The sequence below is a fragment of the Denticeps clupeoides genome, chromosome 1 (assembly GCF_900700375.1).
Source record: "Denticeps clupeoides chromosome 1, fDenClu1.1, whole genome shotgun sequence".
NCBI lineage: Eukaryota > Metazoa > Chordata > Actinopteri > Clupeiformes > Denticipitidae > Denticeps > Denticeps clupeoides.
Window position 1 is genome coordinate 32,358,234 of NC_041707.1, and position 26,932 is coordinate 32,385,165.

The window sequence follows — 26,932 nt, forward strand, 5'->3', positions numbered from 1 at the left end:
GCTAAATCTGATTCAGTCAAAGGTCTTTCTGGCGATCTTCACACGTGTACCAGCAGTCCGTGAAATGTTTAAAAAAAAACAAGATGACTGTCTGCCCAGCTTGAAAGGTGAGTATTTTGGGACAGTGGAGCCAGTCTAGCACCTCTGGAAAAGGTCCTTCAGACTCATGAAAGAACCAGTCTTCTCCAGGGGGAAAAAATCCCCCGTAGAGTCGTCCATAAGTCAACTCCACCTTCCTCCCTCCCTCCCTCCATCCATCTCTCCCTCCCTCCCTCTATCCATCTCTTCCTCCCTCCCACTTTCCCTGCTGCCGTACAGCTGGCAATTTAAGGACGAAAGGGCTCCGGCGCTAACAGGCCATTATCCGCCCCGTCGTAAAGCCGGACGTCGGCGCGGTTTAGCCGGATTAAAATTTTTTTTTTTTTACCCCGGACCGAGGCTCAACCTTCCGGCCGAGGGACCGAGCGGACGCACATCTGGTGAGACCTTCAGCTAGTAACGCAGCGAAAACGCCTGTGAAATGGGTTTGCATCCACTTTAAATGTTTCGTTTTACTTCAGAATGACTTGCGAACACACCAAAAGTTCTGTAGAGTCACCAGTGCTTATTAACCCATGAAAAAGTCTGGTATTGACTTGAGAGATTTGTTTTGAACTGGTGTGTGTGTGTGTTCTGTGTGTAAAAGACGTGTTCGTATGTGAGTGTGTGTTAATGAGCTTGTTTATTATATACGGGCGACATTTATTGACCTCTGGCACTTTTTGAACTGGACCCGCTGTATGCCGGACCCCATGAAGTGTGTTTATTGCACCAGCATATGTTGACCCGTCACGTGCGACTTGACCCATGTAACACGTGACCTCGCCTTGGGCAGGTCTCATGGACCTGGAATAAAGGTCTCATGGAGGCACCACAGAGCCTGTGTCTTCCTTAAGCAACATCTGGCTGCAAAACCGCATTCTTTTCCTGAGATGAACAATGGTGACGCCATGGCTCATGGTAATAGGTTACTGACTGATCAGCACATGGCACCCTTGTGGATTTTTAGTCTGAACCAGTGACCAGGATGGTTTCCAAACGAACAAACCAAAGATCTATTTCCCTTTTTTTTTGGCATAAGATGCAATAACCTGCATTCCTTGGCTCTCCTGCAGGAGTGCGCCTCCAGGTTTCCTCTCAGGTCGACACGGGCTCCCACACCTCTGCTTCACATTAGCGCCCCAGTCTGGAGTCATTTTAAGGAGGATGCCAGTGCCCATCCATTTAGTCTCCTTAAACCTTCCATGGCCGAGACTCTTGCGTCCTTAAGGACTGGGGCTCCCAGGAATGCAGGAGACCACCGGAGGATGGGGTTCCTGATGTCTCCAGGCCTTAAGGGCTCTGTGTGAGACACTCTTCATGCTGTACCTTCACTTTCTGTGTTTTTGACCTTTATAATAAATAATATTAGGAATAATATGGCCTCTTGTGTAATTGAATGATATAGGACTATTGTTAGGCTATAGTTTTTTTTATTAGTGACCTTGAAGGAGGAACTTATTGTCAATAAGTATTGTCAGAGTTGGTGAAAAGCACCCCTGATTTAGAGGCCTTCGGATATATGGCATACTGCAGACCAACGGTTTGAGTGAATATACCAGCTACTTTATTACGGACACCGAGGTAGTCACCCACTTAATGTAGCCACTGTAAAGGTCTTCACCCACGGATGCCTGCTGACCAGATGATATTTAGGCGCGGAAGCGTTGTCAGCACGGTAGTGACAGTGACGTGTTGGTGAGATGCTGGTGGGGGTAGTGAGGTCTCTACTAGCTCTGCACACACAATGGGAAGGTATGCGTTAACAAAACTCCTCAGCTCCCTGACCTGATTGGTCGAATCCAAATGTGTGTGGCCAAGTCCGGGAAAATCGTTTCACAGAATGAATGTTTGCTTTAAGAGTCTACTGCAATAATAATTTTGCTCTTTTGGAACAATAATTCTGCATGTGGGTGTACGTTAGCCAGAGTATTGTGGTTTGACTGAGGACAATCATAAATGATCCAACATCTGTCTGAAGCCTAAGCTCTGCCAACTTTTACTGTTTTACTTCTTAAGTTTTATTCTTTATTTGACTTGTTTCACTTCATACATGAAACCTTATGCACATTTAAATAATTTCAAATAAAATTTCTACTTCTCTTCAACAAAGTTACCATCTATCTTCCCTTCATGTAGGTCCACTAATGGAGCTTTCGAACTGGTGGAGTTACACAACACTTCTGCTCATGTGGGGGTGGCTTCCATCATATTTAACCCAGACCACACCCCCTACCCAAACATCCCCCTCTCCAGCACTGAAGACGGGGCGCCTGAAGTTCCGTCTGACTGGTTACCCTCGGAAACACAATGAGGGGCGTATTGAGGTATTCTACAAGGACGAATGGGGCACCATCTGTGATGACGACTTCTCATTGGCCAACGCTCATGTGCTCTGCAGACAGTTGGGGTTTGTCTCTGCAACTGGCTGGGCACATAGTGCCAAGTATGGCAAGGGTGCAGGTACAAACACACACATAAAAGAAATATCATATTTACTATTAATTAATTTGACATAGGCAGGAATATGCAATGTGCCATAATTAATTGAACCTTAGTTACACCAGCTTGAGAATGTAACTGCAGCAAGTGAATAAATTAAAAGTGACTATGGGGACACTATTCGTTGTAGTTGTGTGAGGTCTAAGATATAGGAACACAGGAAGACAAAACAGACAAATGATATGTACACTATGTATGTGTGTGTGTGTGTGTGTGCGCAGGTAAGATCTGGCTCGACAATGTACAGTGCAGTGGCAGTGAGATGAGTATAGCGTTGTGTAAGTCACGCGGCTGGGGAAACAGTGACTGCACTCACGATGAAGACGCAGGGGTCATATGCAAGGATGAGAGGCTGCCAGGATACACAGACACTGACAATGTTATAGAGGTACACAAACACACACAGTGATAATGAAAGCAGGTTTGGAATATGTGTCACACACTATTTAAAAATTGTAATTTACATAAACACCATCAAACAGTAAAATGTATCTTTGCATGGAGAACGAACCAAGTTCTGTTTATTAAAATCTCAAAATTGTATTACTTTTTCTTGTACAACTTTGTTCTCATAGTGTAATTCAAATTTTTTCTTGTAATTGTGTGACTTTATTGCTAATTTACGATTTCAATCTTGTCAAATTTATGTCTTTATACTAATTTTTTTAGTGTCCCTAAAGCTGTACTAGCTTTATTGAAATTCTGACCTCTGAACTCTCTCTCAGGTTCAGGTTGATGAGTACAGGATCGAAGAGGTGCGGTTACAGCCAGTAGTTTCCATGGTGAAGCGTCGTCTTCCAGTGACTGAGGGTGTGGTTGAGGTGCGGTTTAAGGGCGGTTGGGCACAGGTTTGTGACAACAGCTGGACCCCCAAAAATTCTCGTGTCATCTGTGGGATGATGGGATTTCCCCACGAAAGGAAGGTCAACAAAAGCTTCTACAAGTGAGTCTTTCTGACTATTATATGAATGTGAGGTTGGAGTTGTGTAAATATTTGCAATTTGAGGATTCAGCAACGCCCCCTCTCTGTGACGCCCCCTCTCTGTGACGCCCCCTCTCTGCGACGCACCCACTCTGCGACGCGCCCACTCTGCGACGCGCCCTCTCTGCGACGCCCCCTCTCTTCAATGCCCCCTCTCTGCCACGCCCCCCTCTCTGTAACGCCCCCCTCTCTGTAACGCACCCTCTCTGTAAGTAGTGTTAGTAGCCTAGTGGGTAACACACTCGCCTATGAGCCAGAAGACCCAGGTTCAAATCCCACTTACTACCACTGTGTCCCTGAGCAAGACACTTAACCCTAAAATTGCTCCAGGGGGGGACTGTCCCTGTAACTACTGATTGTAAGTCGCTCTGGATAAGGCCGTCTGATAAATGCTGTAAATGTAAATGTAACGCACCCTCTCTGTAACGCACCCTCTCTGACCATATGTGACTGCACATGGCTGAGTGTGTGCCAGTAAGTGTGTGGGTATTTGTGTATATGAATGTATACATGTTAGACATTCCATAAATGTGCTCCAAGGTCAGTATTGTCTTTTTTTTAGAAAACCAAGATTCTGACCAAGAGCCACAATGGAGGGGAATCTTTGACTGTTTTTCTTTCTTCACCTCTACCTCTCATTTGCACTACTTTGACAGGAAGTGGTGTGTTTTCTCTAATCTGTGTGAGAATGGGGAGTTTGCAGCATTCCAGAATACTGTTTAATGATGATTCAGTGGAGGAACACACGTACAAACTTACAACTGTTTTTAATTAACCCTTGTTTGGTGTTCACATTCATATAAATATATTCCTTGACTTTCCTTCACTAACATCACCCTACCAAACCTCAAATGAACAACATAAAGACACAGAACAGACTTTTGGGCAAATTCATGTGGTGATCCCCTGCAATCAGAGGAGGAAAATGTTTTAATGTTTTTTTAATTGAGGAAAATGAGAACTCCCCTGGAAAAAGCAGGGAGCGAATAGGATTGAAGGGGTTGAGGAGGCGTGTGGGGGTGGGGTATTTTCCCAAAGTCTTAGAGTTAAAATGAGTGGAATGAGAGGAATGTCTCACTTTTAGGATTCCCAAAACCTGAGTAACATGCCAATGAATCAGTAGTTTGTCTGTTTGTCTCTGTGTGTGTGTGTGTGTGTGTGTGTGTGTGTGTGTGTGTGTGTGTGTGCTTGGTATTTGATATTTCCGCTGAGACGTTTGCTTTCACTACTGTTTGCTTTTGGTCTGCAAAAATGAAAGCCAGGGCTGCAAAACCCTCTCTGACCATATGTGACTGCACATAGCTGAGTGTGCGCCAGTAAGTGTGTGTGTATTTGTGTATATGAATGTATACTTGCATGTGGGAGTTTATAATCTCTGCTGTTGGCTTCCAGACGTCTGAAAAAGAGAGCCGCAGATTTGAAAAGCAAGGTTACCGTAACAACTGGCAGGTACCATCTGAGAGGGAAAACTGAGTCATGTTCTCCCTCTAGAGGCTCTGCGTGTGCATGTGTGTGTCTGTGCATTTGCACGTCTATGTGAAAGTCTGGTTTCTGTAGTGGTGACGCCCAGACTGGTAGTGTGATGATATTCTTGTACTGATTTTTAACAAAACCATTGCTCACAACCGCAAAACGCAGCCTAGTGTCTCTGTGAGTGAGTGAGTGTGTGTGAAAGTGTTCATGACCTGAAACTTGCACCCATTCATGTGAAAGGTAAACAGTGTTTGCCTGAATGGGTTGTCAGCGGATATTCAACAAATCATCAGTTTTGTTGAACAGTGATGATGTTGCAGCAAAAATAGAAAATGTGCATTTATCACCGCTGTAAAATCTTTAGCATAGAAACTAATATAGATGCTGCTTGACCTGTCAGTGAAGTTCTTGAAGCAATCACACAGTAATTCAAATTTCCACACGAAAAACCTTGTGATGGTGTTGGCCGAATAATGGATAATAATTATCACTGTTGCATAAAATATCTGTTTACAGTATGTGTAGGTCCAGGCAAAGATATATTCAGAAAAATATAACAGGCATTGCCCTTGCACAATTCACTATGCATGCATGCATGCATGAAAAATGATCAAGAATGCCCATTATCTGTCCCACCTTGGAATAAATTACTGTCATTGTCTGTTTACTAAACTCAATCTCCTGCTGGACAGTGGTTTTATCCACTCCTATGGTTTTAATCACTGACTGTGACTCCAATGTGCCTCTAATCGGTATTTACATTGCAGGGACAAACTCAAATCCAAAGCTAATGCTAATCCTAAAGTTAACCTTACACAAAGCGATGCTGCCTCAAACAAAAGGTAATTTTTGGAAAAATATTATTTTTTTCCATTTCACACTTTTTTGGGGTGTTTGGTTTTACAGACAGTATGAGAAAACTAGATGAAGCTCATCTGTGTGAATCTGTGGGAGACTCTACTTCAACTTACTTCATGAAAGACCAGAAGTCTGTTACCGGGTTAATATTAGCTTTACTTATTATTGTCTGTATACACACACAATGATGCTGAAAATAATGTGATACGATGCTGATGAAGACAGTAGCTATGTCACAGAACACAGTTGAGAAATTCTTTAAACAATTAGTTCCAAAAGTGTTGCTGCTATTGGATTTTGACAGTTATCAACAGTAGTCTGATCATGTTAGGATAAAGCCCACACTTAAATATTTAAATTTTTATATTTAAAAATGTTAACATCCCTCCCCTAATCTGTTGTAATTTTGCAGTGAGTAGAATTTAGAGCTGATAGCAGTTTGAGTTTATTTTGAGTTGAATTCTATTTTTAATATTTAGAACACTAATCTCAAATTGGTAAAAAAAAAAAGTAAACTTGCCTTCAGCAGTCATGCCAAGTTTAGTTGTGTCTCACGTTTTTCCTTTGGTACAGAATTGAAATAGGTGTGTATAGGGTTCTGACCCAGATTGATTGGTCAATGCATTTAATAAAACATCTTTTATGTAGTTTAATAATTTACAGAGTGTAATGCTGAATAACAAATTTGGCTAGTCAGTGGCCTAATGGCAAAGGAACCATTCTTGTGACTGGAAGGTCAAGGGTTCAAATCCACTCACCATCAGGGTACACTTGAGCAGAAGATGCATTTCTTATAAAAAAAAAATCAGTGTGACATGTAGTCCAAATGCTGATCCATTGTTAAACCTCATCACTCCAATTTTAATAATCTACCTCCTCTGTCTATAGAGCTGTAGGGAGATCACGTGGGGTTGTGTCTGGCACTGTTTGCAGGTTGTACACAGAACGGCAGAAGAACCACTTCCTGGTTCACTCTGTGGCGTGTTTAGGAACTGAGATGCACCTGGCAGCGTGTCCACTGGAATTCAACAAGGGCAATGCCACGGCATCCTGCCCAGGCGGTGTACTTCCTGCTGTAGTCAGCTGCATACCGGGACCACTCTACACACACAGCCTTGCCCTGAAGAAAAAGCTTAAAACCACGGTGTGTTGGTTATTGTTATTATGTCAATAATAAATGATTTGTCATGATTCGTGATTTTTGTGTATGTGATCATTCCTATGTGTGCAGACTTCTGTGCGTCTCAAGGGTGGAACGCATCAGGGTGAGGGCCGGGTGGAGGTGCTGCGGGGAAGTGAGTGGGGGACGGTGTGTGACGACCGCTGGAACCTGCAGGCAGCGAGTGTAGTGTGTAGAGAGCTGGGCTTCGGTTCTGCCAAAGAGGCCCTCACTGGAGCTCGCATGGGACAGGGTGAGCACACACACACACACACACCATGTACACAGCAATACACACACCAGTACTGGTTATATTCATCTGGATTATGGATAGTTTTTTTCTTGAAGTTTTGGCAAATTTATAAAAAAAATCCCAATCAGAATTGAGCTCACGTGCCTCCTGTTTCCCCTGATCATCATGAAGATGTTTCTGCAGCTTGATTTGGAAAGGCTATATAAGGTCCCACAGTTGACCATTCATATCAGAGCACAAATCAAGCATGACGTCAAACGAATTGTATATAGACCTTGCGGACAGGATTGTCTCAAGGCACAAATCTGGGGAAAGTTACAGAAATATTTCTGCTGCTTTGAAGCAGAATGAGCACAATGGCCTCCATCCAGAAATGGAAGAAACCAGGACTCTTCCTAGAGCTGGCCGGCCACCTAATCTTGAGTTATCAGGGGAGAAGGGCCTTTAGTCAGGGAGGTGACCAAGAACCTGATGGTCAATATGTCAGAGCTCCTGAGGTTCTCTGGACAGAAGAGAACCTTCTAGAACACGTGTCAAACTCATCCACATCCCGTGAGATCACTTTATATAGATATATTATAATGGCCTGGTGATATGATGCATGATAACACAAACTACAGATCCCATAATGCAGTGCACACTTTGCTGATACACACGAAACATGTGTGAGTTTGAGCTGCTTCACAAACCATTGCTGTTGACGTAGAAACTGCTCCTGTATAGATTCAGCTGCAGTTTAAAGATCACATTCGTCAAGGCAACTTAAGCACTGCATTATGGGATCTGTATTTTGTGTGTCATCACTGCTTCATATGCCAAAACCTCAAGTAAACTTTTTTCACATTGTCATTATGGGGTGTTGTGTGCAGTATTCTGTGGAAAAAATGCATTTAATCAATTACTGTGAACCCTTTCTGGATGCACTGTATCAGCAATATGTTAATATTTTTGCCGCTTCTGTATATGTTCAGTGAGAAATTATTATAGACTGATAACTTTTAGAATTTATGTCAGTTGGACAATTTGTTTTTATTCTGTTATGTAAAAATAGGATTTTGCTAAAAATCTGTTCAATGGACGTGATTATTTAGGTTTGTTTTCTAATATACTGATGTCCCAACTACTAGTCTGCTGGTCTAAATGCCCCTGCAGGCTGAGGATAGCTGCTGTGTGTCTGTAAATGAAATAACTTTGGTGGGCATGTGTGTGTTTTTTGGCAGGTGTTGGGCCAATCCACATGAATGAGGTGCAGTGTAGCGGTCAGGAGCGTTCCATTTGGAACTGCCGCTTCAAGAACATCACGTCTGAGGACTGCCAGCACACAGAGGACGCGTCTGTTCGCTGCAACACACCCTACATGGGCTTTCATAAAATGGTCAGACTCTTTCTAATACATGATCATATAGACATAATGCCAAAAGTATTGGGACATCCCTCCAAACTGTTGAATTCAATCACTTCCGTGGTCACAGGTCTTTAAAACATGTTGCAGCTTGACTGTGCACCAGTGAACAAAGCATAGTCCATAAAAACATGGATGAGCAAGTTCGGCATTGAGGAAATGTAGTGGCCTGCACAGAGCCCTGACCTCAACCCAGTAAAACTCCTCTGGTATGAAGCAGAGTGGAGTCCAAGCCAGTTCTTCTCCTCCAACATCACTACCTGACCTCACAAACACTATTTACCATAAACGCAATTCTAAACTTTGTGGAAAGCCTTCTTCCTTAGCAGCAAAGGGTGGTCCAACGCCGGATGTGTGTAAAGGCAGGCATCCCAATACTTTTGGCGATATAGTGTTTCGTGTGTGTGTAATTTTTTTTGCTGTTGTCGTCTCTTCGCTCATGTTCACACACGCCTCTCCTTTAGAGAGCATATTTTTAATAGGATGCTAGTGTAACATATGTGGTTACAGTTTGTTGTGTCTGCGTCTGCCGACACTGGAGTTGACATTTTCGTATGGATTTTGAATTTGGACGTGGCTCAGAACTCATTTAGACTGGAATGTGTGCAACGCTAAAATGACCAACTTGTAAACACCCATTTAAACAGAAGGAATTGTATGATACTTGTAACATGTGTGGTGCTTTGTTTGAACAGTAAATGACAAGTGTGTCTAATTGTTTCTTCCTAAACCTGTTTTAATAACTGGAAGGTTTCTTGAGCAGCTGAGTAAAATCTAATTTAACTGATGTGTGTCAGTACTACACTGAGCACCAGTGTAGTACTGGTGTAAATGTCTAAATGTTTTTTACTTCCAGTTATTTAAAGGCAATATTTCAAATTGTTTGTCTCACATTCATGATTATTATCATATTTGCTTTTGATGAATAATCATAACAGCATTTAGCATAATTCTACAGCAGCATAATTCTAATTTACTCATTTTGACTAGGTCAGTGGATAGATGCTCAGAAATAATTAACAACTTACATGATTATTTCAGAGTAGTAGCATGTGTATAATAATTGTATATCTACCTCTAAAACCTAAACTCACTCCTAGAACTAACCTCAGCAACCCCAAAAAAGAAATTTGGATTCTTAACCCTTGTGTTATAAAGTGAAGTGATTGTCACTTGGGATGCACAGCAGCACAGCACATGGTGTGTGATGTTCAGGTCTGTGTGCCAAAATGAAATATTTATCATTTGTACACAATTTTGCATGTTAAATGGGCTCCACTGAGAGAAATATTCTGAGCGCAGAGCCATAAAGTTTAAACTCATGTTATGATATAATCACATTAACGTCAAAAATCATCATTACTTCTTGTGATGTCAGGCATTACAACCATACTGTAATGCTGAATAACAAATTTAGGATTCCATTTGACAATTGTCAACTAGGATCAACATTTTTAAATGATTAATAATTTTTTTGGTGATATTATTTTTATCATGGTGCAGTGGTGGCCCAGCGGTTAAGGAAGCGGCGCCATGATCAGAAGGTTGCCGGTTCGAATCCCGATCCGCCAAGCTGCCACTTAGGTGCCACTGAGCAAAGCACCGTGCCACCACACTGCTCCCCTGGCTGTCCACTGCTCACTAAGGGTGATGGTTAAATGCACAGGACACAGTGGCAATCACTTCACTTTCACTTTCATTATCCATATCATGACTGCTGAAGAAACAGGCCAGCTATTCACCCCAGAACTAACCAGAGATAAATAAATATTATTATGTCTTCAAACTCTTACAGAGGGAAAACTACATAAATGACATATCCACAATAAGGCCAAATAGGGTTGTTAGTTCTAGGCTTTGTGGATGTGTTCATTTCACATATGAATTTGAACTGCCTATCCTCAACTGACCCCAGAATATTCCCAGCATGCTTTGCTTAACTCCTATGGACCTGCATTGGTCTCATAGATGTTGGGTCAGACCTCCTGACCCTCTGCCCTGCACAGGTTCGCATCACAGGGGGACGCTCACAGTACGAGGGGCGTGTGGAGGTACTTAGCTTGGATGTTAATAGGACCCAGCGCTGGGGGCTGCTGTGTGGGGAGGGCTGGAGCACCAGAGAGGCCATGGTGGTCTGCAGACAGCTGGGGCTGGGATATGCCAATCATGGGCTACAAGTAAGATGCATACACATAGTGACAAATATACACACACGTGCACAGACAACGCACATTTGCACATTTTTGATTAACACACTCACCTGAGAAGCATGCCACTAATACTAACACACATAAGGTAAATACAGTTAAAGGAACACACTTAAAAGGATGCAAAATGGGAATTTTGAATAATTTATTTGCCATGTTCATTACTACCCTACTGGATGATATGTGGTGCGTGTGTGTGTCTGCCTGATTGACTTGTTGTAGGTGTGTGTATGTGCATGCAGGTGCGGTTGCAGGGTGGTCGTTCTCTATATGAGGGACGGGTGGAGGTTCGGGTGGGTTCTCAGTGGGGAACAGTGTGCAGTAAGGGGTGGAGCACACGAGAGGCCATGGTGGTGTGCAGACAGCTAGGGCTCGGCTACTCCATGCATGCAATCAATGTGAGTACACACACACACACACACACAAACATGCATGGAAAAAAATTAAACTCTTGCATGCACACATAAAGTTCCTTCTGGACTCTCACTTCTAGTTGCATTTATAGCCTCATTTTCTCTTGGATGCATGTCCCCTACATATTGCACACAGGGTGTTTGTTTGTTTGTATGTGTGTATTGTTTTCTGTGTGTGTGTGTGATAAGGAAACGTGGTACTGGGATGGCAGCAACGTGACGGACATGGCGTGGAGTGGTGTGAAGTGTGTGGGAGATGAACTGGCCCTCTCTCAGTGTCAGAGACACAAGGTCTTCAGCTGCCAGAAAACAGCCACGCGGTTCGCCGCTGGTGTCATCTGTTCTGAGAGTAAGATGGGCATTTTTAATTTTAATGTCTCTTAACTGTCATTTGGGATTTTTATTGAATTTTTTTATTGAAAACAGTTCTCTGGCCTGACTTTATTTCTATGTTTGAACGTTTTGTCTATATCTGCATGTAATCAGTTATACGGATATGCAACAAACGTTCATTCTTGACATGCTTGATGTAAGACCCGCCCTCTTTCCGTGCATCACAGCTGCCTCCGACCTGGTGCTGAATGCGCCCCTGGTGCAGCAGACGGTGTACATCGAGGACCGGCCGCTGCACATGCTGTACTGTGCGGCCGAGGAGGACTGCCTGTCCAAGTCCGCGGCCAAAGCCAACTGGCCGTACGGCCATCGGCGCCTGCTGCGCTTCTCCTCAGAGATACGCAACATCGGCCGCGCCGACTTCAAGCCCAAGGCAGGACGCCATTCCTGGGTGTGGCATGCCTGCCATGGGTAACTATGGCAACACTTGATGGCTATGGGGGCCTCATTGGGACAAAGTATTGTGCCACAATAGACTAAAGATTACAGACCCTGTGGCAGTGTAGGTTCAGTTCAACAACCTGGAAAACAGAACTAGACAATAAAAGCACCTCAGTACAGGATTGTGATAAAAATGAATGTCTATATTGATGGTAAGCTGTATTGGAAATGGATGGGTAACAAAATTACAGAAATACAAATGCAAAAACAAATGACTGTCAGAATAGTGTCAATCACATGACTGGATTTGAGTTGTATTTCTTTTATTTAGTTTTAAAAAACAGAGATATATGGTGTATGTTCAATCATCTTATTGGTTAAAGATGATATTACAGTAAAAACTATACAAAGACAAAAGTATCTGGCCCTTCGTGACATCTTGGGCACTCTAAGCGGGTATTTGGCAATATTTTTGCGAGTTTATATGCCGAGTAGTGCAGATGATGAATACTTTGATCTGGATGCAGACTGAGGAGGTCTATGGTATTAATTTTTGCAGCATGTTGACAATCGTGTAAAGTACATTAGCATAGTGCTCTATTCTGTACTCAGGTGGATAATATGAACAAATTTCTCATCTTGTAGGCATTTTGACCAGTAATAACATTTACTGTGTTCTCCTGTAAAACCCTTGACCATTTGAGGCCAAAAGTTTCAACACACCTTCTCATTCAATGTGTTTTCTTTATTTTCATGACCATTTATCTTGGTACATTCTCACTGAAGGCATCAAAACTATGAATGAACATGAATGTGGAGTTATGTACTTAACAAAAAGTGGAGACCTGGCCTCCACAGTCACCGGACCTGAACCCAACCGAGATGGTTTGGGGTGAGCTGGACCGCAGAGTGAAGGCAAAGAGGCCAACAAGTGCTAAACACCTCTGGGAACTCCTTCAAGACTGTTGGAAAACCATTTCAGGTGACAACATCTTGAAGCTCATCGAGAGAATGCCAAGAGTGTGCAAAGCAGTAATCAGGTCAAAGGGTGGCTATTTTGAAGAAACTAGAATATAAAACATGTTTTCAGTTATTTTACCTTTTTTTTGTTAAGTACATAACTTCACATGTGTTCATTCATAGGTATATTGCCTTCAGTGAGAATATACCAACGTAAACGGTCATTGTTACGTCCCTGGACGTATGCTTCCACGTGTTCTGTGTGGCTGGCTGTGTTTTGGTGTCCTGTCTCTTTTAGGTTGACTTTGTGGGAGGAGTTGAAGCCTACCAGCTCCACCTACCATATGCCTATTGGGCACCTCCACCTATATAAAGAGACTTTGGATGGTGTTCAGGAGGTCCCCAGGGTCTGCTAGGCCCTTATTCTTTTGGGAGATCTCATTTGTGTTTCTTGTTGCTTTGTGTGATTTAAAAAAAAAAAAAAAAGTGAAGCACAGCACAGTGAAATTTATCCCATCACCCTGAGTGAGCAGTGGGCAGCCATGACAGGCTCCCGGGGACGGTGCTTGGCGGATATGGAATCGAACCGGCAACCTTCTGATTACTGATTCCTTAACCGCTAGGCCACCACTGCCCCTGCCCTACTGATAGACCCTTTGTTGTTAGCCTGTTAGCTTTATGTGCCCTTTTTGTTAACTTTTGTGCATCCCTTCCTTTAGGCTGTTTTAATGTTGGTTAGATGTGCTGAGTCCGCTGTTGAATTGTACCTGTTCGCTCACTGTAAATAAAAGCACTGTTTGTTATGCTTCATTTGGTTGTGTCTAACAGTGGACGTCCTCCTCTCCACACCCTTGTTGCATTTCTTAGACCCCTAGACCCCTAAACACATTGAATGTGAAGGTGTCCAAACTTTTGGCCTGTACTGTAGCTCTAGTTCTTACTAGTGACAACCATGTGCATGGGGTTTGTTATAGGTTGTTGATTTTTGGTAATCCCAACAAAATGGTTTACATGAACACTGATGCGAGGATGTTATATTCACAACAAAATGAAATTATGCCTTGTGTGTGACTGCAGACATTACCACAGCATGGACATCTTTACACATTATGACCTGCTGTCTCTGAATGGCAGTAAGGTGGCTGAAGGGCACAAAGCCAGTTTTTGCCTGGAGGACAGCGAGTGTCAGGACGGTAGGATATTTCTATAGATGTACACACAAGCTTACACACTGGTGCACTTGTTCATTCCCAAACCACTCTACCCTCATCTCTCCTCCAGGTGTTGCTAAGCGATATGAATGTGCCAACTTTGGAGATCAGGGCATTACAGTGGGATGCTGGGATCTTTATCGCCACGACATTGACTGCCAGTGGGTTGACATCACTGACGTCAAACCAGGAAACTATATCTTCCAGGTAAACCAGTTTATTCTCTAGTCTGTAATGATGGGGTCATTCCCTGCTAACGTAAGTAAACATATCTAGTTTCAGGTCAATTTTGATGTTTAGCCACATTCGACTGCCTGCCCTCAGATATATGTAACATTTTAAAACAGGCAACAGAGTTGTTAGACTGGAATTTTTAGACAACATCCTGGTAAACCAGTTTCTGAATAATTTCACACCCCCCTGTATTGCAGGTTGTAATAAATCCTAATTTTGAGGTGGCAGAGAGCGACTTCACAAACAATGCTATGAAGTGTAACTGCAAATATGATGGCCACAGGATCTGGCTGCACAACTGTCATATTGGTGAGACACACATGACATAAATTGACATTGCTGGTATCAGCAAAGTTCTAAATGTAGTGTAGATAAGAAACATGTAATATTAATTATATTAACTTACGAACCCACTTAAATTATGAACCCACTGTGCAACAACTAGAAGCAAATTGGACATTTAAAAATTTCCATGAAAAACTGTCAGATCTCCTCTTGAAATTCTGAGTGAAATATTGTACCCATAGTTTGATGTCTTAGTGAGGGGCAAGTCTGCAATCCTTCACTTCTTCAGCATATGTTGTGTGAATACCTGAAGGCTCTTTCTTCTGTTTCACTGCAGGTGATGCATTTAGTGAGGAAGCAGAGAGAAAGTTCGAGAAATATCCAGGGCAGCTCAACAACCAAATAACAAGAAAATAAACCAATAAGCAACACACGAAAAAAAAAAAGATAAATGTACTGGCTAACACACAGACACAACTCTAGTGGTTTTTTTCAGAATATACTTGAATAATCCAATTGTTCCAAGTATGATGGTCTGATTCTTGAGCTCTGTGTATCTGTTTGAGTTTTCTTACTTGAATTATTTGTTTCAGTGTTTTGTAGAGGACCAGTATTTGAACAGCATTATTTGAAAACTCAATTTTGCATCTGTATGTGTTTGTGATAGTCATGTGAATGTTTTTAAGCCATTTGGTAAATACAGCTATTAAAAGTTGTGGTGTATGGTCTTGACCTGCAAAATCACCTCTTCAGAAATGTTCATACAATTTTATTTACTTGCATTTTTTAACCGGAAATAAAAGGTTAAAGACACCACAAAGTAACTGTAGAGATTTTTTTTAGACCATTCATGTGTGGGGCTTCTCATCCAAGGGAGTGGGGGCTCACTCACAATTTTGCCTAAGAACACAGCCATGAATAAAGAATGGTACCAAAACATCCTCCGACAGCAACTTCTCCCAACCATCCAAGAACATTTGGTGAAGAACAATGCCTTTTCCAACATGACGGAGTGACGTGCCATAAGGCCAAAGTAATAACTAAGTGGTTCCATGTCCAGGAAACTCCCTGGACCATAATCCAATTTAGAACTTGGTCAATCCTTAAGAGGTGGGTGGAAAAACAGAAACCCACAAATTCTAACAAAAACAAAGCACTGATTATGAAGGAATGGGTTGGCATTAAAGGACTGACACAGCAAATATAGACTCTTTACATAAACTTGATTGTCATTAAAAGCCTTTGAAACTTATAAAAGCTTGTAATTATACTTCCATACACCACAGAAACAACTGACAATTATGAATGACTGTATAAAATGCCAGGTCATTGAGCTGAAAAATTAATGGCTGTTAGGGTGGTGTCTAGGTAAGTAAATGGATCTTGGGGAGATCACTGCTCAAATATTGTTTGCCATAATAACACAATTATTCATACATCCAAGCTTGAATTCATTCAATTTGACCAAAAACATAGGACCCCATTATCTACCTAAATCCATTTAATACACTCTTCTTACTAGACTGTAATGTAGGAAATGCTATTTACCTATCACCTTTGGTGAGCAGTGGGCAGCCATGACAGGCGCCCAAAGAGCAGTGTGTGGGGACAGTACTTTCCTCAATGGCACCTTGGCGGATCGGGATTCAAAGCCTTCTGATAACCGCTAGGCCACCACTGCCACAAGACACAGGTTTAGACCCTACTTACTACCAATTCTCAGCTAAATAATGTAATGTAAATGAATCTGACTGCATTTTCCATTCACAGCTTTTTATTGATATAATTCAATCTACCATATAGATGGTAAATATGAATATACCAGTGGAATATTGTACAAATAACAAGAAAAAAAAGAAGATTATACAGTTTAAATCTGTATAAAACAAACCAAAAAAGAGGCCATTAATGCTATCTTTTTGATAAATACATTATCAACATTTTGATACAGAGTGGTTGGTCTCCTACAGTAGTCATATTAAGGCTTTTGGCTCACACTCAATGGTGCCAGTAGCTTAAGCACACACACTAACAGCGGGGCATTTGTCTGCACCTCTCTGATCACTGTATCTGTGGTTACCTTTACAACTTATTCAACATCAAAACTGTTCTTGTCCAGCACAGTCTTGTGCAACAAATTCAATACTGAGTCAAAGAAGCAGTAGGAAAAAAACCTAACTCTCTCTTTAGCCATTGAGTTTGTTTAAACACTTTTATCACTTTCACCATAAATAACACCATTCTTTCTCCCATTCTTTTTGCAAATTGTCAAGTTGTCATCATCATTGTTCAACACAATCATTCTGTGTATTCCGGGGTCATGTGAAGCAGGAGGAGGTCTTGACCTCTCTTCACCACCATTTTGATGGAATCGCTGCTCCTCACTGCCTGGTAGATCTCTTCTGATGTGTTCACCTTCTTGCCATTGATTTCCACAACAACATCTCCTGCCTTCATTCCTGACCTGAAATGATGTAATGCATTTCATATGATCAGCTCAGTCAGGAAAGGTCAGACAGACAACTCTACTATTCTATTCCCTACTATTCAAAATACTATGGTCATTTAAAAATGAAGGAAAAAACACCCATTGGTTTCAATAGAAAAAGTGTACAAAAAGTAGAAATAATAATAAATAGTCCTCTCTACCTGTATGCAAATATTCCACCATTAACAGAGATTTCCAGCTACCTGAGTCATTTACAATATGAACAATGTCTGAACTGGAGTTTGCACCAAATTGTTTCCCACTCCAAAAAAAGGATAGTTCTAAACAACCCTAAACTTTTGAATGAAAGTGTATGTTAATATACCCAGCCTCTAAACCACTAATTAAATCACTGGAAAATTAATCATAAAATTATATTATACACTGAGTACGGAAATAATTCAGAAGCCCTTAAATTTTCACTCTTTATTATATTGCAGCACCCCAGAGCTGTGCCTTGCCACAATTCTGTCTCTGAGCTCTTCAGGCAGTTTTGACCTCATGATTCTCATTTTCTCTGACATGCATTGTGAGCTGTAAGGTCTTATATAGACAGGGGTGTGGCTTTCCTATTCAAGTCCAATCAGCATAATCAAAACACAGATGGACTCAAATGAAGGTGTAGAACCATCTCAAGGATAGAATCAGAAGAAATGGACAGCACCTGAGTTAAATATATGAGTGTCACAGCAAAGGGTCTGAACACTTGGGACCATGTGATATTTCAGTTTTTCTTTGCTAATAAATCTGCAACAACGTAAATTATGTGTTTTTCTGTCAATACGGGGTGCTGTATGTACATTAATGTTGCACTACATGTGTTTCCTTGAAGTGAAATTCAATAAACTAACAAATAATTATAATAAATAATAGTAATCACTATACAAATAAATAAATCAGATTTAGAACAAATGAATCACAATTAATTATAAGCCCCAATTATATAAATGAGTATGATCTTCCTGGTGAATATGCAGGAAATCACATTTGTCTTGATGACTTGTGAGAAGTGGATGTTTAAAGATGTGGCTTGAGTGAAATTTCAGCATGAACAACATAGATCTGATCCAAACGGAGGATGGAACTGTTCCTGTTTTAGGATGAAACAGTTATTTAACAGTCCTCACCGACTGGCTGGTGACCCAGCAATGACACGGTGGATGAGGATTCCATGTGTGACTTCATCAGGGAAGGAGGAGTCACGCAGCTTCAGTTCAGCAATGATACTGGAAAACAACAACAAAACACACTTAGACAAACTACTAGCCCGCACACAAGTCAAGCAACACGAATACCTATGACCTCACACCAACAGGCACTACCTGGGTGTTAGAGTGAGCATCATGACGCCGATGTAACGCCGCTTTCCTGCAGACTCTCCAAGCCAGGCTGCAAAGACAGAAACAGTAATCAACTATCAGTAGGATCAAGTATAAGATATTATAGATGACCCTACCATGACTTTAATTACTCTGGCAAATTTTACTGACAGTATGTTCTCTGACATATCTGTGAAAATGTGAATTAGAAAAAAAAAACTAAACTGAATTTATGACAACCCCAAATTATGTAATTTAATTTAAACAACAGTGCATCTTCCTCCAAGTCCGCGCAAGCCAGAGTAAAATGGACCCCATTGGTGTAGGGCAGAGATCATCAGCTGTAATATACATGACTTTTATAAGGAGACAAGCGGCTGAAAAAGTTCTGGAATACGGAAGCAACAAACGCTGTAAGATGTGATGTGGTTCACTACTTAAAGAAAGAAAACATACAATAGACCCTGTTTTTATCTGTCACTCAGATTTCAATGACTTTTCGATAACTTTATATATGTTTATTTCATATTCCAAAACTTTGAGGCTTGAAAATTTTACAGACTTATATCTTTTGATTCAGTGTATTTTCCCCCTTTAAGCATGTACAGCATTCAAGTGTAGTGGTATAAATACACAGACTTGTACTTTTGTACACCATTTCCCTGTATTTTTACTGCTACAAATGAGATCAGACCATAGATGCTGCAGGTAACCTTCCGACTCACATCCCTGTCCTGGTTACCACCGATCAGTCAGTCAGCTCTAAACAGATAACATCCTTTGTGTGAGTGTGTTACTCACACTGTTTGTTTGCTGATTGTACAAGGAAATTCCGCACATGGTCTGAAGGGATGGCAAAGGAAATTCCTGCAGTGACCTTCATGGTGTTGATGCCGATGACCTCCCCATCCTACAGGGCCACATGAGAGAATGAATGAAAGGTTAATCATAACAGCCACATGATGATATGCATATGCAACAACCAAACGGAGAATAATGTCCCTTTATTTCAATTTGTCACAGCCTATAATGGATCCCATTCAACAGCCTTGTTTAACGAGTCTGCGTTACAAAGTGTGTCTGTGTTTCATTGTGATTTGTGGTAGAGGTTACCAGGTAGAGGTTACCAGGTGGCTGTGATAACCATTACTACACAATTTTACTAAATAATTTAAATATGACTGATTCATCAATATTATTTCACAATTGGAAAGTGTACATTTGTAAATTACATTCTAACAAATGTAAATCGGCCAGGTTCATTTTGCCACTTTCATTAAAGGTTGTCAAGTATGAATGTGGTTATTTGGTTATTTTTTTTAAAACTCACCAGGTTAATGAGGGGACCCCCGGAGTTTCCAAACTGAAAAAAAAACAAGCAAAGAGTAAGAGCAAGTATTTAAGTCGAACCATAGTTACACAATATATGTGTGTGTGTGTGTTTCAGACTCACATCAATGGCTGCATCTGTCTGGATGTAATCCATATTGGAATTAGACAGGCCCAGCTCTTTACTTCCTCTCTGGGCGGAGCTAACGATGCCTGAGGTGATTGTGTTTCGCAAAGCAAAGGGGCTCCCCATGGCAACCACAAACTCGCCTTGCCGCACATCTGATGACTGGCCCAGGCGCAGCGTAGGTAAAGGATTCTGGGTGCAGTTCAAATTAAAATCCGCTAAAGACACAAAGCTCAAAAATCTGCTACAAGCGTAATTTTTTTGTTATGGATGAATGGTCACTACAGATAAATAAAATTAAAAAAAAAACATCCTACCTTGGCAGTGATTTTGATTGTGGCGATATCAGCAACGGGATCCACATTTTGCACGCTGGCATTGTAGGTGTCGCCGTTGCTCAGTTTGACACGAACACCGCGCTTATTGGCCACCACGTGTGCGTTGGTCACTATCAGGCCGTCACTGCCGACGATGAAGCCGGACCCGTTAGAGACGGCTACCTCTCTCCCTGAGAATGGGTGTCTAAACACAATGGTCACACTGATGAATAAAAAGAAAGCCATGTTGGGAGCGTTCAATCACTGTGCTGAGGAAGTACAGTCCTCCGGAGGAGGTGCGGATCCAGTTCTACACTGCAGTCACTGAGTCTGATTTCTCCAAAATATGCTCTGCGGGGGGGGGGGGGGGGGGGGGGGGGGGGGGGGAATTCTAATTTGGGGGCTTCCTTGTCGAGTTTTAACACAGGGTGGTTAAAGGTCCTCTAGCATGCTGGCTATTTTTTTGCTTTTGCTTTTATATCAGTCTTAGTGGTCCCCTGATACTGTATCTGAAGCCTTTTTCCCAAATTCAGCCTTGGTGAAGAATTACAGCCACTTTGAGCCACTCCCACAATGAGATTTCCCCAGAGCAAGCCATTTAAAGTGAAGTGATTGTCACATGTGATACACAGCAGCACAGCACACAATGCACACAGTGAAATTTGTCCTCTGCATTTAACCAATCATCAACCACAGGAAGTCCCCCCCCAAAAAAAAAAAAAAAAAAAAAACTTTTTCCACTTGTCCCTCAGACTCTCGCGTGACAGAACTTTTACATTCAATCAGACAGCAATTGTCGGTGGAGTAACATTTTTAGGGTATGGACAGGAAATTCTCTTGGTGGACAAAGCATGAGAAAGGGGAGGTAAACCTTTCCACTTATGACGACATTAGGGGACAAATTCCAGATCTGAACAGTGAAGCAGAATGGCCAAAGCCCTCTTAACACATATCTGCATTTCTAGCCACTGCAGGACCATAGACAATCTAGACAAACTTGTATTAATGTTAAATAATCACAAAGTGAAATTTGACGTCATGGGGAATACCTATAAGGGGAAATCATGATTTGAACAAAGAACAACTGTGCACCACTACATGTATGAACACTATGATTGGCTTTGTACGTTAAATTAGTAACATTTATTAGTAAAATTGAAAACGATCATAAACAAAGTTCTTTAGAAGTCAAGTTGTGGAATTTAATTCTCAATTCAGTTGCTATCCGTTCATCATTCAACCCTGCTGCTATAAGGGGCAGTGGTGGCCTAGCAGTTAAGGAAGCGGCCCCATAATCAGAAGGTTGCCGCTTCGAATTCTGATCTGCCAAGGTGCCACTGAAGTGGCACTGAGCAAAGCACCGTCCCCACACACAGTTCCCCGGGCGCCTGTCATGGCTGCCCACTGCTCGCTCAGGGTGATGGGTTAAATGCAGAGGACAAATTTCACTGTGTGCACCGTGTGCTGTGCATCACATCACTTTATTATTATATGACAATATTCCGGAGAGAGGAGCCTCACCTGCCGACGATTTCGATGTAGACCACGGCGGGGGAGGATTTCTCCACCACGTCGGCGATGAAGTTGTACCTGTACCGCGGGCTGTCGGGCTTGAACGGGGACGCGCAGAGCGCCGCGGGCAGCGGGAGGGGGAGCCGGCGGCCGCTTTCCGGGACGTCGTCAGCCCCCCGGGAGCACAGCAGCGCGGCTCCCGCCGTCAGGCCCAGGCCCACGGCCACGGAGCCGAGCAGCCCGCTGCGCCCCGACCCGCCGCCCCCCGAACCTCCGTCCTCCGTTCTTCCTCTCCGCTGTGGCCCCGGTGAACTCCCCGAGACGCGTGACAGTCCCCGCTCGCTGTGGACCAGACTCGCGACTGTCCGTAGCAGGGGCTGCTTCTTATGCATTACACGTCCTGTTGCCATGTTGCATCAGTTGTTTTAAAACATAAAGAAAGACCACATAAAGACGTACAGTCAGAAAGGCCCCATTTACTTCAAAAATGTAAACGTTCGGGCAGAATGTGACGATTCTACTCGCTGTCCAACATTTACAGAACCGGTAGGACCGAACTCATCCAGACTTGTCTGTTCTCCGGTGAAGAACGACCCGCTTCCGCTTTTTTCTGTCGCGATCACTGACGTATCAAAATAAAAGTCCGCCACTTTTTTTTAAAAAGTTGCCCCTATTTATACTCATTAGTTCATCTCTGACTGAACGGCTACATATGCTTTAAATTACACAAACGCCTGCATATTTTCTCTCTTTTAATAAGATGATCATTAATATAATGCTATGCTACTTTTATGGTAGTAGCCTAGTCTTAGAACCAGAAGGCTGCGAACTCACAGGTTCAAACTGCACTTATTACCCTCATGTTCCCTGAGAAAGGCACTTAACCCTGAGTGTCTCCAGGGGGACTGTCCCTGTAACTCCTGGTTGAAAGACCCTCTGGATAAGGACGTTGACTAAATGCCATAAATGTAAATGGAAGAGGAAGAGACTGTTCTACTATAAGCAGCCCTTGTGCATCTTCCTGATGTTAGTTGACTTCTTATCCATATGAATAAGTACATGCTTGTCCAGCTACCCTGACATAATGCAGATACAGGACACACTAAGTAGCTCCAGCAGGATTATAAACCTGATTTCCTGTTTTTTAAAGACATCCAGGCAGCTCAGTGCATGGTGCAAGTTCCCAGACAAAGCTCTGACACAAACTGCATTTACACAGTAGAGGTCTTTGTATCTATATCCAGTCACAGTGTTCCCACTCCGGGCAAGTATCCAACAAGACCAGTTTGACCAAGCTAAAGGCTATATGAAATCCTCCAGCAAATCCAAAATGAATGTTTTAATGTGTGTATCTTCTGTACCTACATAACAAAATCTTGATGCAGTGTACAGTATGTTTACTTACATACACTCGCAGTATTTCAACACACTACTACTAGACTATTTCATAGACTCTTTAAAACTTTTTTTAAACAGGAAAACACGTCTCCTGACCTTCATGACTGCTTTGCACATATCATCATAATTAGTTTTGTTGCATGTTCATTAACAAGAATGAACAGGAAGCATTCAATAGCTCAGCTAACTTAAGGTTTACATGTATTAGTTTTGAGTCTCGGTCAGGAAAAGAAAAAAAAAAGAAAAGAAAATCTGTTTACCACAAAGACTGAGGTGTCTAGAATACGGAATTCATTAATGGAAAGACATGACACAATGCAATGTATACGGAAAGTTTAATTTCCAAAATACAAAGTAAAAAAAAAAGGTAACAAACATGAGAGGTGGGGTTTAAATTATACGAATAAAGGCAGATATAATTTCAAATCACACAGATTGCTGCATATTAATTAATATACTAAGTCATTCGATGATAGCTTTGTATTTATCAATTCTATTTATCATTGCAAAATAGTTCGCTTGGCCACACGACCCTCTCTGTCAATGGCAAAGTTGTAGTTTTTGGGGTTGTCCAGAACCTCTTCAATTTTCTGGTCCAGATTTTCCAGAGTAATAAAGTTCTTTGATTCTTCCTTTAAGAAAAACAGACAAAAAAAAACATTTGAGTAACATTCCCTCACACTAGGGCTGAAACGATTATTCGAATAACTCGAATGATTCGATTACAAAAAATATTCGAGGAAAAAATCTTAGCCTCAAGGTTTCGTTTAATTAGTCACCAAAGTCCATCTATTATCGCATCACGCCCACGGATCTACGCAGTGCGGAATCATTGTTTTACGCAGACTGTTTTAACTGAAGCGCATATCAAAGATTTAAGGAGGCGCGATTTATTGGCGGAAAATGAAGATACCGGTGTGCATAAAAGGCATAAAATACCTGTAGTGTGGGACCGATTTATGCTGCGTAAGGTGGACAACATAGTGCAGGGTATACACTGTAAAACGGACCCGCCTTACCATAATAGTACTTCATCAAAGTTACAGCACCTTAACTGAAAATATCCTCACGTAAACTGCATTTCTCCAAGCAAACTCGGAGCTCGTACAAGGTATCGTGTATGATTGCTAACTAACACTAGCGCTTCTTAGAATGTACATAATCCGCGCGCCACACACATACACTGCTGTGAAATTAATCACAATCGCAAAAAAATCGTGATTTAAGCACATGGGATTTGTAAACCGCTTAAGGCACCAAATCATTTTTATTTTGACCTACATCCATATTTTATGTTCTTTCCTCCCACTCGCCTATTCGGTTCTCCCGATCAGCTTCGTCGTGCGCTCTGATTGTTTAACATCTTTCTCCCACTCAGCTTAGGTGCGATTGCCCGGTGCGCTGCATCAGCTCTGATTGGTTAACATTTTAAAAATCATACGCACAAGAACGTATTCTGAATAAAAATCTAAATAAATTAATGGATAAAATCGCAGCCTTATGCGGTTTAGAAATCCCATGTGCTTAAATCACGATTTTTTTTGCGATTGTGATTAATTTCACAGAACTAATTAGCATATAGATTTACTTTTGGGCGATTTTATAGCATTTGTGGCACATCAATGTTTTTTTTTCTTCCCCACAGTACATCACAGCGGCGCAGGCTTGCACATGCATTGCACACACATGCACTAAGACAAATTCTCTCTATTTTGCACATTGCACAAACCTTCTACCTACCTACCCCATCTGGATACAACTGGAAACTGAACTGTACTGTTTAAGTTATTAGTAATACTTGAATTATTTATTTATATTTCCTCTTTACTAGTTTGTACCTTTTATCTCTTTATTCTCAGATGGGCTATAGCAAGGGGTACACCACTTTTTTATTAAAATAAAACTAAGGACAAATAGGATAACCTATGTTTCATAGGTTTTTTTTCCATGTACATCATGAATGTTTCACAGAAAAATTTAGTAAATTGTTCTGGAGACAAAGGTTTTAAGCTTTGATCTAATACAGGTATTGAGTTTGAATAAAAAAAAAAGTGAGTAATAACAGCCAATTGCTTGCTCATTTTGAGGGGATTTTCATGTTGCATAACACACTATTGACAGAGTTGTTTAAAAACGCAAAGTATGAGTTATCAGATTACTCGATTAATCGATGAAAAAAATCGAGAGGATACACGATTCCAAAAATATTTGATAGTTGTAGCCCTACCTCACCTTTTCACATCGTCTTATCCCAAATGCTCTTCCTCACCTGCAAATGCTCAATCTCCCTCTCTTTCTCTGTGATGAAGTTTGCCAATTCCTGCTGCTGTAAGATCTCGGCTTCCTTTCTGCACCGCTCTGCTTCCTCCTGCTCCTTCTTCACGCGTTGCTCTCTTCAAATCAGACCGTCGGCAATATGAGTATTCGTCCAGAACTATCAGAATGCATACGCTGTGTGTATGTGTGTGTCCCACCTGATTTTGCGAAGCCGTTCATTCTCCTGGTCGTTCCAGGCCATCAGAGCACGGTGCTCCTCAGCCTCCTGCTTCTGGCGCTCCTCAGCTAAAGAACCCACTTCTTGCTCGTACCGTCTCCGCAGCACCTCCTCCTTAAACTCCAGCCTGAAGTCACAGCACACAGTCCAAAAAAGTCAGTAATACACTTCTTTGTGTGCTGTGGTAGTAGCCTAGTGGGTAGTAGCCTAGTCATCTATGAACCAGAAGACCCGGGTTCAAATCCCACTTAATACCATTGTGTCCCTGAGCAAGATACTTAACCCTTAGTAACTACTGATTGTAAGTCGCTCTGGATAAGGTCGTCGGATAAATGCTGTGAATGTAAAAGTTTGCATACGATTACTCCCATAGGCGACAGGCTTCGTCGTGCATAACAGAAATACAAAGCAACAAACACACATATTTAATAACTAACGTTAAATGCAGCACAACTGCTGTAATTGTGGTGTAATTGAAAGATTAATTAAGGTAAGAAATGAGAAACCAGCAGGCTTCGAGTTCCATTCGCCTGTAATCTGTCGACGGTCCCTCACCGCAGTGCCCTCACGATGAGGTTATACTCCTCGAAGCGTTTCTTCAGCAGAAGCATCTCCGCCGGGTCGACGGGCGGGGGGTGCTTGATTCTCCCAGCTTTCGACTTCGCCTTCGGGTCGCTGCGCGATTTCCTCCCCCGCACCGTCTCCGCCAGCGGAGCTCCGCGGGGAGCGAGCAGACGGGCTGCCGGCGCCCGCGCGGTCCGGCTCAAAGCCTGAAACATGTCCTCGGTGCCGCAGGTTCGTTCTCCAAGGAGCGCCTGTCACTTTCTAGAAGGGCGCCATGTTGACTAAACTTTGCTCCGGAAAGAGATGGCTGCGCTCGTCAGCGCTGCACTGCCCCCTACAGTGCGGGAGGACGCGTCGCTCATCAGATCGCTCACTGACCCCTACGGCTCATGTACTTGCTTTGTGAATTAAAGTGAATAAAACGGCCTCGACAGCATTTGTGTCGTGCTTATTAATTCGAATGGTCGCCACTCGCCAGAAGACTGGGCACGTAGTCCGCGTGGAGCGGTGCACCCTGGGATATGCTGCAGTGTCGCCGTGACTTTGAACGCCATCAGATACGATAACAGCAAAAACACACAGACACACACACA

The 26,932-nt window shown here is 42.2% G+C and overlaps 3 protein-coding genes across 9 annotated transcripts; 1 reads left to right on the forward strand and 2 right to left on the reverse strand.

Moving 5' to 3' along the window:
- The first annotated feature begins 285 nt into the window (after positions 1-285).
- loxl3b (lysyl oxidase-like 3b) lies at positions 286-15,604 on the forward strand. 7 transcript variants are annotated; one of them, XM_028981416.1, is made up of 15 exons: positions 286-479; positions 2,218-2,541; positions 2,802-2,968; positions 3,306-3,523; positions 6,827-7,037; positions 7,125-7,305; positions 8,526-8,680; positions 10,714-10,884; positions 11,157-11,312; positions 11,517-11,676; positions 11,888-12,131; positions 14,139-14,254; positions 14,343-14,479; positions 14,704-14,815; positions 15,129-15,604. In XM_028981416.1, exons 2-15 carry the CDS (start codon positions 2,226-2,228, stop codon positions 15,206-15,208), a joined length of 2,424 nt encoding a protein of 807 aa, XP_028837249.1. In that variant the 5' UTR covers positions 286-479; positions 2,218-2,225; the 3' UTR covers positions 15,209-15,604. The 7 variants fall into 7 exon arrangements, 6 of the variants coding, with proteins under 6 accessions (XP_028837249.1, XP_028837207.1, XP_028837214.1 ...); XM_028981374.1 differs by lacking the exon at positions 11,157-11,312; XM_028981381.1 differs by lacking the exon at positions 10,714-10,884.
- A 943-nt stretch (positions 15,605-16,547) lies between these two features.
- On the reverse strand, positions 16,548-22,492 carry LOC114789658 (serine protease HTRA2, mitochondrial-like). The gene is made up of 8 exons (XM_028978885.1): positions 21,893-22,492; positions 20,372-20,576; positions 20,052-20,246; positions 19,929-19,961; positions 19,400-19,508; positions 18,602-18,668; positions 18,407-18,505; positions 16,548-17,255 (listed from the first exon to the last, which is right to left on the reverse strand). The coding sequence occupies exons 1-8, from the start codon at positions 22,291-22,293 to the stop codon at positions 17,090-17,092; spliced, it is 1,275 nt and encodes a 424-aa protein (XP_028834718.1). The 5' UTR covers positions 22,294-22,492; the 3' UTR covers positions 16,548-17,089.
- A 1,177-nt stretch (positions 22,493-23,669) lies between these two features.
- On the reverse strand, positions 23,670-26,812 carry mrps26 (mitochondrial ribosomal protein S26). The gene is made up of 4 exons (XM_028977788.1): positions 26,331-26,812; positions 25,756-25,902; positions 25,551-25,674; positions 23,670-23,913 (listed from the first exon to the last, which is right to left on the reverse strand). Exons 1-4 carry the CDS (start codon positions 26,552-26,554, stop codon positions 23,782-23,784), a joined length of 627 nt encoding a protein of 208 aa, XP_028833621.1. The 5' UTR covers positions 26,555-26,812; the 3' UTR covers positions 23,670-23,781.
- Positions 26,813-26,932: the final 120 nt, after the last annotated feature.